Source organism: Channa argus, chromosome 23 (genome assembly GCF_033026475.1).
Source record: "Channa argus isolate prfri chromosome 23, Channa argus male v1.0, whole genome shotgun sequence".
In the NCBI taxonomy this organism is placed as follows: Eukaryota; Metazoa; Chordata; class Actinopteri; order Anabantiformes; family Channidae; genus Channa; species Channa argus.
The window spans coordinates 4,523,928-4,539,759 of record NC_090219.1 but is presented as its reverse complement, the minus strand read 5'-3'; the positions used below and the strand labels follow the sequence as shown (position 1 = coordinate 4,539,759).

General features: G+C 42.7%; 1 protein-coding gene across 3 annotated transcripts in view; it reads left to right on the top strand.

Annotated features, from left to right (window-relative positions):
* The first annotated feature begins 294 nt into the window (after positions 1-294).
* nrp2a (neuropilin 2a) overlaps positions 295-15,832 on the top strand; it is a 57,983-nt gene continuing 42,445 nt past the window's right edge. For all 3 annotated transcript variants that reach the window (XR_010912209.1, XM_067493238.1, XM_067493237.1), the window contains exons 1-2: positions 295-1,078; positions 8,865-9,036. Coding sequence is in view for 2 of the 3 variants with exons in the window: in XM_067493238.1 (XP_067349339.1) it covers positions 1,003-1,078; positions 8,865-9,036 (248 nt within the window). In the remaining variant the exon portion in view is untranslated. The remainder of the gene's footprint in view (positions 1,079-8,864; positions 9,037-15,832) is intronic.

Here is a 15,832-nt window from a genome sequence, read left to right as displayed (position 1 = left end):
AAACAGCCCTAGGAGAATTTCTGCTCCCTAGTTTACCATTACAATATGTCTTATCTTGGGCTTATCTGTGGAAAACTTCATATCTGTGTTATCTTCGGAAAAAGGCGTGTGTCTGTTTGTGTGTGTGTGTGTTATTGAGAGAGAAAGACAGAGACATGAGAGAGAGAGAGCCTGGGGCGCGTGCACGTGCGCTCTCTCCCTCCCTATAATCGGCGACCAACGGGAGGGGGCGGAGCCGAGGCGCCGTGACTGTAACGCGATAGCTGCTCAGCTCAAAAGCTCGATCACTCACACACAAACTCAACACACACACCTCCCAGTCAAGCAGGACACACGCCGCTGTCTGAGCAGAGCTGTATCAGAAACACACAGAAGAGGAGCGGTGCCGCAGGAGGTGGCGTGTCATGATAGTAATTTTGGATAAACAAGAGCGCAAGACTTTTTCTTTTTTTTATTACTCTGTGACTTTTGTGCTGCATTAAAAGGCAGCTTCTGATACTCGGACTGGTGCTTTTAGGGCTTTGCAAGCTGTTACCGCTTGCTGCTACAAAACCTCGACTCGACCCGCGTGTGCCCAAAACACGCGGGGGCGCAGAGAGGGAGATACGGGGACTGGAAGCCTCTCAGAAGGAACTTGACTCAACCTGGAACCGCTGTCCAGACTCTAGGCAGCGCTGAAAACGGTTAAAGCCCACCAGCTGCAGGGCGCACGCGGACTTTGGTCACTTGTTTTTGGACAGGTTTAGTGACATCGTTGCGTTAAATGGACAGATTTAAAATCCCTAAATTACTTCTATAACATGTAGTTGACACTTAGTTTTCTCCACTGATGGTTTAATAAACGCCGTGGGATCGTTACTGAAGTGGTTCAGTTTTGACTGCTGCCAGCAGTTTTCGGTCCCAAAGGGGAGCGGATTTTTTGGAGGATCGGCAGAATTTATAACCGACGTGGTGGGAACATTAGAAACTTAAAGCTCTCCACGAGTTTCTGCATCATCCAAGATGGATTTTGTGTCATCGTTGATTGGATTTTTAATGGCAATGTGTCATCTGGCGCTGAGTGTCAGGGGAGAAGAGGGTGAGTTTTAGTTACTTATATGATTTTTGACGCACACATGGTCTGTTTAAACCAAAACAATAAATGGAAATATACTAAATCGTATACACTTGGAAGTATTCTAAACATTGTTAGGCTACACTTTGTAATATAGCGACCAAGAAAATTAAACAGTTTTTTCATATTTTTCCAAGAGCTCCGCGTCACATGTTTCACATTATTTCAGTGCACACGAGCGTGTAGCATGATAGTGGTTGAGTGATAACAGATCACTGTGTCTGCTAATAAGGTAAATATAGGAGAGAGTGATATGTGTAGTGTGTCTCTTTTATCAGTATAGGAACCTGGATGACATGTTCTTCAAATTAAGTCATTAACACCGTGAAGCTTGTGTTTAGACATTTAAACGAAATAAATTAGATGCTTTTATCAATCCATATTTAGAAGACTGGAAATCGTTTTATGTCCCAGATAGAGTCCACGGAAGAGTTTACTATCAACTTACTGGACTATGAATGATTCAGATTCTGCAATCAGATTATATCCATGGAGCTTTTGAAATTTCCAACACAGTGTTTATCCTGACTTGGTCGCTGTTTTCTGTGATCTATTCATCGAAGGAATTACACAAGCCTTTACCTGATTAAAATGATATATCCCACCAGTGTGAAAACAGGCTTCAGACGTTGATTGGGCTATAACCTGCCATTTCACAGTTTCGCTGGTGTTCAAGAAACTGTGCGCAAAAGCTACACTGTCATTGTGGGATTTCGCTAACGCGACTGTAATCATTACTATTATCATCATTATCTTCATCAGCCACCACAAGAATCTCCTTCATTATCTCCTCTTGCGACTTGGGGTTGTGTGTGCAGGGTGAACACGGCTGCTGATGGCTGAGTGCCGGCAGCTCCAGGCGTCGGCGCACCGTCACCTGGGTTCGCTCCCAGCAATCAAATAATAATAAGCGGGGAGATTATAGAGCGGGGTGAACCTCGGAATAGAAACCATGCAGCTGGTAAAGGTTCACAACCTTGCTTCGTGCCATTTAAGTGGGGCTAATTCTTGCTGTAAAGTTAAAATGCCAAAAGAAGTCCATGTTTGATTTACTACCCAGTGCTGAAGCTTGAATTAGACCCAAACGTATTTTGGAAGAACAATTACATGAGGATTTAACACCAAGGAACCCAGTGTTCCGTATGATCACCTGTAAAGAAATGATCAAATAATAATTAAGTGATGCTTATTAGTTGTCTTTTTGTTATCAGCATATAAATGTGCAGGGTGGAAGCAGCACGTTAATATAAAAAGCTTCTCCTACAGCAGAAAGAAGTGACACGCCTGGTGAGATGGCACATGTCCCGTCGTTCACTCATCCTTGTAAGGCAACTACTCGGGCTCTTGGTTGCTCTTACACTGGTCTGACTCCGGGTGTCACAGCTATTTATTTTATGTGGATTTGCGTTATGGGGATGTTTTTTGGACAAAATGAAAAATGACAGTAGCATATGTAATATTTTTGTGGTGCTGTTCGCGTGTCGTACTTAATCAAGCACTCTTGAGCTTTTACACACCACTTGCTGTTCAACCTATAAACAAAACTGAGCAGTTTTCTGTACAAATGGGCCGTTCCTCTTGTTTCGGCTACTTGTTTTTAATAGGACAGAATGCGTGTGTGTTTTACTGGGTGCCTATGTACCCCTTAATCACAGGCAGATGTGGGCCTCTTGGCAGGCACAAGCAACCACGACGCTAGATCCCTCTATTCTCTCTCTCCTGCCAAGACACTGCACCACATGTCCCTGTCTCCATTCTCCTCTCAAGAGCCACATTACACACATATGCCAGAGGACAGACTCAGAGAAAACAGAGCTGAGACAGAACAGGAAGGTTCAGGGAATCAGCGGAGAGGAAGTGAGTGCAGCAGAGAGAGAGAGGGTAAGATGTGAAGGGACATAAAGACAGTGACGGTAGAAGAGAATGAAAGGCAGATGCAGTTCTACCCAAGGCACACAAAAGTGAGTGTGGCCTCTACCAAGACATAACATAAAGAAACAGAAGGGAACGAGAGAATAGTATTACTGGACAAGAGAAGGGGGGTGGGTTGTGCATCAAACAGAGCATGGGAGGAAAGGGCAACATCAAAGCAGGAAGGGGTCGCAGAGTTAAAATGGCACAGATGCAGGGGGAACAGATTGCATTAATGCTGTCTGTGGTGACACATAAAGTGCAGTAAAATTACAGCTATGCGAAGGTTGAAATTTGAAAAATTATCTGTACCATTTAAGGAAACGGAAACAAGACACTATGCTACAAAATTATGCTCTCATGAAATGTAAGCACATCGGAGTCACGTTAGAGGTTTTTGCTTTCCAAAGAATTGCTGCTTTTGATGATAGACTCCATCTGTTTTTTTTTTAAGCAACTTGTTGCATGTCCAGAAGCAAAAGATTTCCCTGAAAATATAATGATTTAGAACAAACTGATGCATGCCTGAGGCATCTGAGCCACAAACATCACTATGTGTAAAAATCCTACATGTTCTCAAGGTAAATAATCGTCAAAGATGTTTGGTGCTCAGAAATGTTCTGTTGTGGCCTGCTGTTTTCTGCTGGTGGAAGCTTTTCATAGACTAGAAAAAGTCCCCTTTCACATCTCAAGACCTCTTTGCTGCAACCGTAGCACTCAAAACACTTAGACTTAAACTCCAAATGCACTGTAATCACAATAGTTTGACTCAGTGGCATGTACATTAATTACTCCTCACCACAAGCATTAATATTCAAGCCATTAAGCAGCTTATTTGCATGTTTATTAAGTGGGTGGCTGTGCGTCCTCCATAATATCAACTTCTTCCAGAGTTGGATTTCTATTCAATAATTCATTTCTTCTCCAAATGTGAATGGACTTTCTCGTTTTTTTGTTTTTTTTTGCCCTTTTTTTATTTTTTACTCTTACACCATTTTTTTCTCTCTCCTGCTCTCTGTTGGCGCATGCCCTTCAATTCTTTGCATTTCTGTGTTTTAATCTACCCCAGCCTCAGAGGTATCAGCTGCAAAAACAAGGTCACCTATTAGCATTCATAGCCAAAGACAAACTGAGCGGCCCGTTCAATACCAGTCAGGTATGAGAGTCACATGCTCACACAAAGCCCTGGAACAGGCTGTCGCACTTGGGGTGAAATTAAAAACAAGACCCCCATAAATAAAACAGACCTGGGTCTTTCGATTTGCCGCATTAGCCACATAGGGTGGTCTTAAGGGGCACTAAGGGACAGGTTTAAATGCAAGCTTACGCAGGTTATCATAGTCAAGAGGCACTGCATTTAGAATTTACTGTATTTTACATGATGGGGCAAAGAAGAGAGGGTACAAGAGGAAACAGTTAGGGATTTTTCAATAATAAGAAAAAGAACCTTTAAAAAATATGCTTTGTAATAATTCACCCAGTAAGGACTTTTGAGCAGTCAGTTCCACTAAAAGGTAACATTCTGTAAGGCAGAGGTTACAGGGTAGGAACAAATCACCAAGACACCTGCAGCAAAGCTCAATTCTTCACAGCCCTCCGTTGCTGATGTAGGCTCTGTCACCTCCAGTCTTTGGACAGCGAAATCTTTCATGAAAAGTGTGTCCTTCCTGCAGGTTTGATGCTGCTGCACAGGCTAAAGATTGCACAAAGTGGGAAGGAAAGAGACCTGATACTGTAGTCAGGTAGTCCCCTGCTGTTGCCCTCCTGCAGGGAGCAGCATCCATCTGTGTATTCGATTGATACATTGAACCATTGATCAGGATGGCCAACACTGTGCATTTAGCTGATTAGCATGGGGCACTTATCCTTTTAGGGAGGGAGGAGTAGAAAGGAAGGAAAGAAAAGGAGACAGAGAGAGAATAAAAGAGGGTTTTAGGATATTATCTGCTCTGATGTGGCTTTTTAAGGTTCATAACTGCTTCAAAAAGAGCTTTTACAGACATATGCTGCCAGATAACTGGCTTCAGAAAATTCTAAATCTACCAATAACATGAATACATGTAATTACTTATTAACCCACTGCTGCTACTACTTCTTCCCAAGGCACTGTCTCTGTCTCAGCATAAAGGCCTTAAAGCAAAAAGGCACTGAATGTGAATCTCCTTTTTTTTCCTACTGTTTCTTCTCATCCTCTACTTGGGTCCAGTCTAGTGTGGAATGGGTGAGATTAAAAGCACTCGGAGAGACAACCCCTGACTGAATGGATGAGCGCTGCCCACTCTCCCCTCTCATTCCCTCACTCTGGGCGATAGCACTTTTTAATTAAGGTGGGGGTGGGTAGTGGGTGTAGGGAGGGGGTGAGACAGTAAGAATGATGGAAGGATTTATCAGGGACTCTACTCACATTTGCAGCTTATCCCAGAGAATGACGCCGAATTTCCCCGATAAGGCAGCTAATAGAAATGAGAACACGCGCATATGCACACACAGGCACATCGCTAAACGTAAGCTAAGACATACAGACATATGCACATTTTCTCAGATAATGAAGATAAAGGTGCTTAGAGTGGGTACAAAGACATCTCTGCATTTGGCTCAGTCTGAAGTGAGACACAGGCATATCTACATTTAGATTTTTTTCACTGCATTTCAGTGTCATCTACCCAGCATTTAAAATAATAATAATGAAGAACTCGCTAAAACAAACAAGCACTCACACACACATACACACACACCTTAGTTGCATTGTTCCCTAGTAATAGGGTTTGATTCCTGCATGGTAGGAACATATGTGGCACTTGTGTGTGTTTGTCTGTAGACAGATGGGCTCCTCTAGTAGAAGAGACAGAGTAATTCATGAAGCTCGCTGGCAGCTCCTGAGTACTTCCCCTGTGTTACTCATCCAACAACACAAGTTCTGTTCTCACCAAAACATTCTGCCTGACACACTAGCAAAGACAAATACAAATTCATATACTATATGCATATTCTGCAGCTCACTAATTACTAATGATATCTAAGCAATTAGGAAACAAATGCACATCTGTCAAAAAAGACTCTCGCAGTGGTTCATTTACTACAGATATATTGCTGTTCCATACGCTGTCATTGTTTTACTTTTTTCTCAACAGTAGCAAACAAACACACACACTCATATGCTGACTGTGCCACTGTGTGTGAGCTGACTGACAGAGGTTTCCCAGTGAGGTCAGTGTCTACAGGGAGCTGCTGGATAGCAGGCATGTCTTAATGAGGCTCGTCAGACTCTGCTCATCACACACAAACAGTCCCTGTACACCATCTCCTGTCTCATACTGCATCGTTGTCTCCTTGTCTCCTACCTTACCCTCTGTGTATTTCTCCTTCTTCATTACCTTTTGTTGTAGCCCCTACCCATCTGTCTGTTGTCCTTTCTTTTCCTCACACCTGGTTCTTTTAAACCCTACCCTCCCCCTTTCCAATAAGTCTTCCTCTTCTTCCCCGATCCATATTGTTTCCATTGCCTCACTGCTTCTCCCTCTTTTGATTTAACCCCTCCACACTTCTCTTTCTCCTCTTCGTCATCCTTTCTTTTTGGTTTCATCCTGTCTACCTTCCTCTTTTTTACTTCTTCCATTTTGCCTTCCACTGTAATCCTTTCCTTCTTTCTCATCCCTCTTCCCCCTCCTGACCCGCTCAACCCTCCTCTTCATTCTCCTTGGAGGCCATTGAATGGGCAGCTCAGGGAAAAGTGTTGAGGCTGCAGGATTCTCCCCAAATGGCTTAATCTGCCGGGGCTCTGCGTGCTGATAGCCTCCTGCACACCATTCCTTCCATGGGCTTCCCAACAATGATGGTCTGTCTGCACGGCTGCAGCAGATAAAGAGATGTCTGTGTCTGTGTGTGTGTGTGTGTGTGTGTGTGAATGTGTCTGTGTGTGGCTTTCTCTCTCTGTCATTCTTTGCCATCCCTGCTATCTTTTTGAAAATTTTCAGATAGCTATTTTTCCCCCTCTGTTGGCCATCATGATTGACAGGCCCTCTGTATGTATTTGGATGTGTGCATGTGTGGGTGGCCATGCAGTGGCTGTCTGTGCGTGCATAAATGTGAGGGTGTGTGTTTTTGCATCACTGTGTATGCTAGCACCTCGATGTGCACACATGTAGTTAAACTTATGTGTGTGTGTTTCTGTGTGTTTGTGTGTGAGCGTCCAGATTTGTGCACTCACACGAAATCACCGGCAGCTGTGTGTGCCTGGTGTGTGAACGTGGGTGTTGCTCCTCTCCAGCAACAAAGTAAGGAAGCCATCGCAGCTCTATCAAATGTCAGAGAATCTTAAGTGTGCCTTTTAAGCACAATAGGCAGTAGAAATGTCAGCACTTGAAGGGTCTATTACACTTCAAGTCTTTGTTGCTTTTTTCTTTCCTCTTCCTTTATTGATGCTTTCACAGAAATTTGAAAAGAAAAAGCAAGAATATCAGCCCACTTATGTCAAGAATAGACTAGCTCGTGGGCTGAGTGGTTAAGCCCACCATTTGGTAGTGCATTGTTAATGGCATCATACCTTAAGCTTTAGTTTGTTGCCTGATATAGCTCTGTTTTCCTTCCTTTGTGTGGGGTTTTCTTTATTCAACCAACAAACACTAGCTACAGTATTAAGAAAACATTTGTCGTTCTTTGAGTTCAATATCACAAAGTTCATTAGATTTAGAGATCCCTCTGGTGGATCAGCAACTACACACACTCACAGTCTCACATTCACACATATACACTTATAGGTAGAGCTAAAGTACTCACTGCTGTTGTCATGGAGAACACGTTTTGCCTTTGCCTCTTCGTAAAGAATAATAATGCCTGCAAAGTTATTGCAATTCAAGAGTAATAAAAGAACCATTGTGCACAATGCTGTGTTTGTGTATGTGTATGCATGCATAATACACATATACATGTTTCTTTTGTACGTACATGTGGGTTTATGTTTGTGTTTGTGGGAGATAATGCAAAGCGCTAGAACTGCTGTAGCTGCTGGGGCATAGGCAGAGAATAAGGCCTTTGTTGCCATGTTAGGTTCTCATTACAGATTTGGGGTGACCCCCCAGAACCCCGCTAGACAGGCCGTCTGTGTGTCACTTCCTGTCTAAGCCTTCTGAGCAATGCCATTGGCAGGCTATTGTTCCTGGGAGACCGTGATAGGATCAGGGAATGTGTCCTAATGTTTGCAGATTGGCTTGCCGGAGCAACAATTACACTTTGACAACACTCCCAGTGGGGAACTAGAGAGATAAGAGCTTGGGTGTGGAAGAGGGTGAAAAAGACAGTGTGTTTCTCAGTGTATGTGTGTAGATGTGTGGGTGCTCGTCAACTGCGGCAGTGATGATCTTTTATTGTTTTAATAGCTTACCCAGGTGGCCCTGCTGGCATTGAGAATCCACAATGGAGAAGTTTTTCCAATTTCCTCCAAACTGACAGCCTAAATTGCTTTCTTTGTTTTACTGTTCATTTGTTGCTCATCATATCTTCATACAGAGAAACATGGCAAATGAAGGAGCATTCTCTGCTCCTGGGAGTGCACCATTTACACAGGATTTATAAAGTCTGACGGTGGTCTTCCATAGAGATTACAGATTATGGAAAAGCACCCAAGAAATGTTTAAAATAAAGATGTACTGTTTGTCGATGCTTGCTGAATTGACTCTGTATTTTGCATATTTTACAATTAATAACCTTGTTTTTTAAAAGAAAGTATTTTTATACTGCTTGAAAGCAAATAATTGTTTTTTTAAATTATAATACATCACAATCAGAAAGTTTAGACAAAAATGTAGCTTATTTTTTGTCTCTTTGTCTATCACAACATCAGAGTGTGGAGGTGCCCTGGATGCCAGCGAGGCTGGTTACATTACCTCTCCTGGATATCCACTGGAGTACCCCCCTCACCAGAACTGTCACTGGATTATCACAGCGCCGGAAGCCTCCCAGCGAATCGTCCTCAACTTCAATCCACACTTTGAGATTGAGAGACTGGACTGCAAGTGAGTCAGGGAGGGAGAAACTGGGAAAGGGAGGAGGTGTCATGCCATAATAGTGAAGTCTGTAAATCACTGTTTTCTATCAGAGCAACACTGCTCTTACCAGTAAGACTTCATGGTGTATTATTATTCTGACTGAATGATGCTTTGTGCTTTTCATTTGCATGATGCAGATGTGTTTGTACCTCAAATAAGTAATTTCCTGTTGTAGCACACCGATTTTTACATGGTGTTCTAATTCACTAACGGTGGTTTGGCTTGATCCCAAGTAAATTTCTCCGTTTTGACCACAGCAGGTCAGTTGCAATGGAAATTTTAATTGTAGATAAGCTTCTGCAAAACAGAGACCATTAAGTGGTTGTCTTTTGGTAAAAAGCACATAAGCTCTTTCCAGTACTGTCCTTTTTCACATTCAAACTATTACAGATGGTGTCTAGTGCAACCACAGACTTTTAAAGGCTTCATTGGCCCAATTACGGGGTTAATTTACTTGCTCAAGGGCACCTCTGTTGACCTCAGCACAAAGCAGAAAATGTTGCTTGTTTCCACATTCTGCGTTTTTGCTTGCAATTGCATGATGGTGAGTACCAAAAGCAAAGCAAGTCATGTTAAGTACTGAATGGAAAAAATTATTCAAATGTCTCAATTTGTTCCTTCTGTTGTGGGACACAACAAAACCTTGTTTTTAGTTTTATGCTGCTTAGAACCAGACGATTGATGATTTTTGATAAACCAAAACAAATAACATTATACAAAACATTCAGAAAGTTTAGACAAACATGGGAGTTATTTTTGTATGTATAATCTTATGCATCTGTCTTTAAGAACCCAGTACTGACATTATCAGTACTATCCAGAGGTAATCCCCCTCCATCTGATAATCAAATGCCAAGTTACATTTAAAAATCTATGGCCACAGAGGGCAGATAGAATGTGAGCTTGACGGGCAGACCAGATAGGATGAAAGAAAAGAATCGCAATGCAGTTCATTGGGGAGAAGGCAGAGAGAAAATAAACAGGCAAGGGAAGGAGAAGAAGAGAATGAGGCCCAGCTGTTTGTCTGGATATGACTACATTGGCCAGTTTCCTTTCTCAGAGATGTGAATAATCCAAATCATACGGTGTTCTATTGTCTTTGACCTCAGAGGAAGGCGAAAGAAGTCATGGTCTCCACTGTTTCATCCACCTTTATACAACTGAGTCAGACTGTTCCCAAATCACCCTTTTGAGACTCTTTTTTTGTCCATTTGGTCTGTTAAAACTGAATGCAAACAGGAGTTATCAGTGCAGTCTTTGCAATTATGACCATGTATTTTTCCTTTTCTCCCTCCAGCCCTGCCTAGTCTCTGTAAATTGAAGAATTAATAATCTAAATGGGTGTTTTTGCATTGTTCACTGACAAAGGGTTTTGTCTGGCCAGAGAATAATCTAACTTTTCATGTGGACATCAATGACCGGTTTGGTTATAGGGTTTTGTTACAATTCTATTCACACAGCTGTGTAACGTAGCCATGAACTGGAAATGTTATTTTGATGTCTCCCCTTTGTGTCTTCAGGTTGCTGTAGGTGTTTTTTGTCAAAATTTTGCATAATTATATTTGTTGTAATATGTTTCTCCGTCAAAAGGTTTTAACACTAGCATTGCAGTTTCAACACTATACCATGTTGGACTTCCCCGCTGCTGTAGAGTTTGGCTTAGCTGTTGATAAGCAGTGTGTCAAGCAGTTTCTCCCAGCCCAAGGCGTGCAGTCAGGAGGAGGCTGAAGGAGGAGGAGGAGAAAACAGAAATGCCTCCTCTTTTCTCCTCTCCACAGAGTTTTATTAGGATGGGGGTTATTTTTTACGCTCGCCTGAAGGGACTGCCCTCTAACACACACTCCCACTCAGTTTCCTTCATCTTGTAGCGAGTGCATGTGTGTATGTGAAAAAGGGCATCAGTGTGCGTGGGTGGAAAAAGGCATTTACGTGTGAGTAACCCTGCAAGCATGTAAACGAATGTTAGTTTATAAGACAAGCTGCCCCGCTTCACTTTTCCCTCCATCCATCTATCCATCCAGCTTCTGTGTGATAGCCCCCATTTTAAAGGACTATTAGTGAAATAGGGGATCTGCCAGCATTTATTTATGCATAACCTCAAACACTAATGTGTTTGCCCTTCTGTGTTTCACGGAGGAAACATTTCCCTTTGGGGCGCAGAAATAGGAGCAGAAATAAGTGGAAAAAGCCAAAGTACAGCTCGATATTCCTGCTCTCTCCATCCTGTGTTATGCTTTTTACCCAGATTGATCCAAGCCCTGTAGCGCTTTTACGGGTTGCTTCCTTTTTTTGCCTGTATGATTAGCCACACCAGTGTGAGTGAGTGAGCAGAGAGTAGATTTTTGCATGTTTTCACGGTCCTCTGCAAGGTTAGGGCAATAAGTGCTGGAGGGGGTGCAGAGGTGGAAGGCTCACGATCTTGGTCAGGGCTGAAAATCTGCATGACAGCTGGGATTACAGACTGGAGCAGAGAAAACCGGAGCTGTGTGTTACCTGAAAGTTGCAGAGCTGTGTGGTCTAGACTGCTGATCATGGAAATACACCAAGAAACAAAATAGATGATAACATGGTAGTAAAGATTTTAAATGAACATATGTTTTTGGTAGAAAGGACCATGGAACCTGCTGGTGTAGGAGTGCTCATCAGGCATCATATCCCCCCTTGGGCACTTTAGGCCTTAAAAACTGAGAAAAGTGCTTGGTCAGCCCAGGCAAGGGATCTGAACACTGGCTAATATCCCTGGCCAGCTGGTGATTTTCCCTCAGTTTGTTCAAACAGTCTTGGACGATGTAACGTAGCCAAACCGCGGCTCTACTGCAGCAATCAAATCCGCAACCTTATGCAGACGCTCCATGTCTGAGGTGGCACTTTAATTCAGGTTTTCATTTCAGGGGGAGTCCGGCCGCGTGCCAAATAGCTCTTACCTAAAGGCTGCCAGCCGATTGATGTGAACTAAATGTAATAAAGGCTAGATGAAATATCAGGCCCATATCTCTAATGCAATCTGCCATCACCAAGCCCCAGGATGCTACCTAGTGATATACCAGGAGTTGAGGAGGGGATAGAGAGAAAGGGGGATGAGGTGTAGAAGACTCTCCTTTCCCCTGTCACCTTTTCTGTTTCTCTCTGGCTCTCTTTCTCCTTGCCTTTTTTTTACACCCTTAAAATCTGAAACAGGCACATACAGACAGTGCTGCACAAACACACACACAAACACACCCCGTAAAGCTGTAGTCATTCAGAAAGATCCATTTCTTCCACCTTTGTGGGTTTTATTTTCTCACTTTTATTTGGTTATTTGTTATTGGATGCAGCCTGAGGTAGGAAGATTTAATGATATAACTTTATAAGTTCACACAGACACACACAGGCAGACAAAGCTGTGAATCCCCTTGGCATGTGACATGCCTCATCACAGTATAGAGGGCTGTCTCTAACACATAGCAACAATTCTCCTGTGCTTCCCTGTGTGCGTGTGTGCATGTGTGTGTGTGCGCTTGCATGTGTTTGCATGATATCACCATCTTACTAATACCCAAAGGAGGAGCCAAGGGGTGTGGGATCAATGTCTGTATTCCGCTTGTAATGGAAAGTCGATAGATGATCAGCAATGGCCAGAGAGAAATATTGAGATGAAGAGTAGGAGAAGGGTGATGGTAACGGATGAAAGCAGAGTCTGATAAGTTGCCAAAGGTCATGACCATAGGGAGTTGTTCGGGTTCTGCTGTGTCAATAGCTGGCACCTGGCTGGCGTTTAGGCCAAGATCATGGTAGTCAGCGACCAGCGTTCATGGCTATTAAAGCTGCCAGCACTTTAATGATGATATATTACAATTGAATGCACTGTATGTTCTCTACTGTAACAAACATAAGTGTGGAGATGGTGAATTGAAGCACAGTGAGTAAAATCTACATCATAAATATATGTTGATTGAGGTTGATTAAAATGCATCCTGCATGTGCAGTAGGACCACAACTTTAGCTCAGACAGCAGTTATAGTCTGATGTTTCAGATCAATGCCACGCTAGAAGGTCTGGGGCCAAGGCCAGACTGCCTGTGGTCAGCGGTTTGGCCCCAGTCATCTGTAAGTATGAATCTGTGATGGACAGCAGGAGGGAGATGTGAGGCCTGAAAAGACAAAGAAGGGGAGTGCTATTTGTTTTTTTGGCCAGATTGGAGATGGCAGGCACTGTGGATCTGCAGGGATTTTGCTTGCAGCATCTAGTTAATATTTCAGAGGCACTTATGGTTTATTAGAGTCCCCTTCAAGGGTGGGAGGAGTGGGTGGCAGTGTGTGTGTATGTAGAACCCTGAGTGTCTGGGTGTGTATCTACTGTACAACCTCCACCTTGCTGGATTTCTGCATCACTGAAAGGGAGAAGAAAGATTCAAGAGACAGTTCTTCATAGTTTATATGATCGAAATGTAATGGGTTTCTGTGCTCCCAGACTAAAAAACAAACAAAAAAATTAGCACAATGGACCAGAGAGGAAAGTAAATTCAACTGAACGTCTCAAGCATCTGTGCACGGTGAAGTTTGGTTTGGTGAAATTTAAGAGCCAGCTGCTGCTCTTCTGTTGACATAAACAAAATAAATCAGGCGACCATGACACATCAATCGCAATTTATGTGTTAATCTTCTTTGTGATATGCATGCTCTCAAAGAATGCTTTATGTATTTATGTAGGCATTTAGATCCAAGTAAATGTATTACAATATCTCAAGCTAGTTCCCAGACAAGCAGTTAAATGAGAACTCCCGTTGCTGATTTTACAAAAGATAGCAACAGTGTTTGCATAAATATGACTATTACTGATCCCTAAGGTGGACAAAGTGTTTACAGGAGATATAGTGGCCACTAGCCGAAGGCCAGTCGAGAGACCTATAAATATGCATAGGTCTACAGTGCCTAAATAATGCAGTTGTGTTAGTCTATGGTTTTTCACCGATGTCTGCAGGAAATGTCCCTGGTCCCCAACAAACAGCAAAAGTGTGAAAGGCAATTAGTTTTTGGTGGAGGGCGGAATGATACATGAGAGCAGAGGAAGAGAGGACATGTCTGAACTGGTGCAGACTTACTGGCCCTCAAGGGTTTTTAGTTTCCTTAACCCCTCTCCCTTTGCTCCAGCTATTCTCTATGGGAGGAATAAAGGGGTGAAACTGGTGCCCCATAATGGCTTCCTAAATACAGGGCTGGTCATACAGACCCAGACAGACTGAAAGCTGGGCAATGGGGAATGGATTGTGTCAGACACAGGCAGGTTTTGGATCAAAACAACTCCTAATGGAATCTGGATGGGGGTCTACCTTTATGCTTGAATGTGCGTCTGAGTGGTATGCAATGCTAATGTGTGTCTTCATGGGTACAAGTTTGTGTGTGCGCATGTGCAAATGATTTATGTGTGTGTGTCCGTGTGTAATGTCCTGGAATGCGTTCAAGTGTGCGTTTCAGAGAGACAGACAGCGGGCTCTCACACGTCAGACCCTCATGCATGTATTCATCAGAGCCTAGGGAGAGGCTGAGCGAACAGGTCAATAATCACATCTGAGGAACACTCACTCACTGACGCTAATCCATGACAGGAGAGAGTGAGACAGAAAGAAGGAGAGAGAGAGAGGATAGAGCCCCACTCCAAAATCAATTAAAACCTAATTAGGCTCTCAGCTCTTTCGCAGCCCTTTTATCCTTAGTGTTGGCGATACGGCACTGAGTGTGTTCGCGCACGCCGATGTTTGTCCATATCTGCTTGTGCTTGTGTGTACATGTCAGGGTGTGTATTTGTTTGCCATGTTTGAGTGTGTGTTTTCCCTAAGCATGTGTCAGTTACAGTTCTAAGCAGGTGTACTTAGGGATGGCTGTGCCTCTCTCAGGCTCACCGTGGGAGCTTGCCACTAAAACCTTTATGATCGCCTCTGTAATGCGGGATTACAACAAGTAATGTATAAGAGTATTGGACAACAGCTTCTTTACTCACAGAATGCTCTTCTGGCATATTTGTGGACAGATTTTATTGCCTCCAACTATTTCATAACTTAAAGGATGCTTTCACTGATTTTGAACTTGCTTCTTATGGTTCTAGTTTGGGTTTTACATGTACCTTAATGCCTTTAAACTTCCCATTGACTTTCCTATTTTAAAATATTTCTCTACTTTTATCTGAAAAATGTCTCCAGATTACATCACCTGGAATAACCCTTAGTTCAGATTATTTTATCTTGTTGCTCACTCTATTGAGTTTGTAATCATGGTCCACCTGCTTTTCCAGAGTTCCCCCAGATGACAACATCTGAACTCTTAATGATGAGAAACTTCTCTGGAGTTGTTTTTCAGCGAGATTTGAGAAATATTTTAAGAGAGAAGTCAGAGGGAAGTTTAAAAGCATTAATGTACATTTAAATAGGGAGATTGAAACATGTTAATTTCTCCTCACTCTATATATATTTTGCATTTGAGCACACACACTCTCACTGGAAGAGAATGACTGATCTGTTTTTGAATAATTCATTCACAGTACAGTATATTGATTTATGCTGGTGCAGAGCAATTGCTATTTCCATCACTTTTTAAATCTTGAAAAAAAAAGGCAAGAATTTATGCTGCACAGGCAGATATCCTGACTTTTTCTTGTATAAGTCAGTCTTATAAAGCATTTCCCATGATCCACCTCAGTAGCACCTTTAGCTAGACCATTGTATTTAAAACTCCTCAGACACAGTTTAGATATATAAACCGTTTCACAGAAGAACTTTTAAAGAGGAACT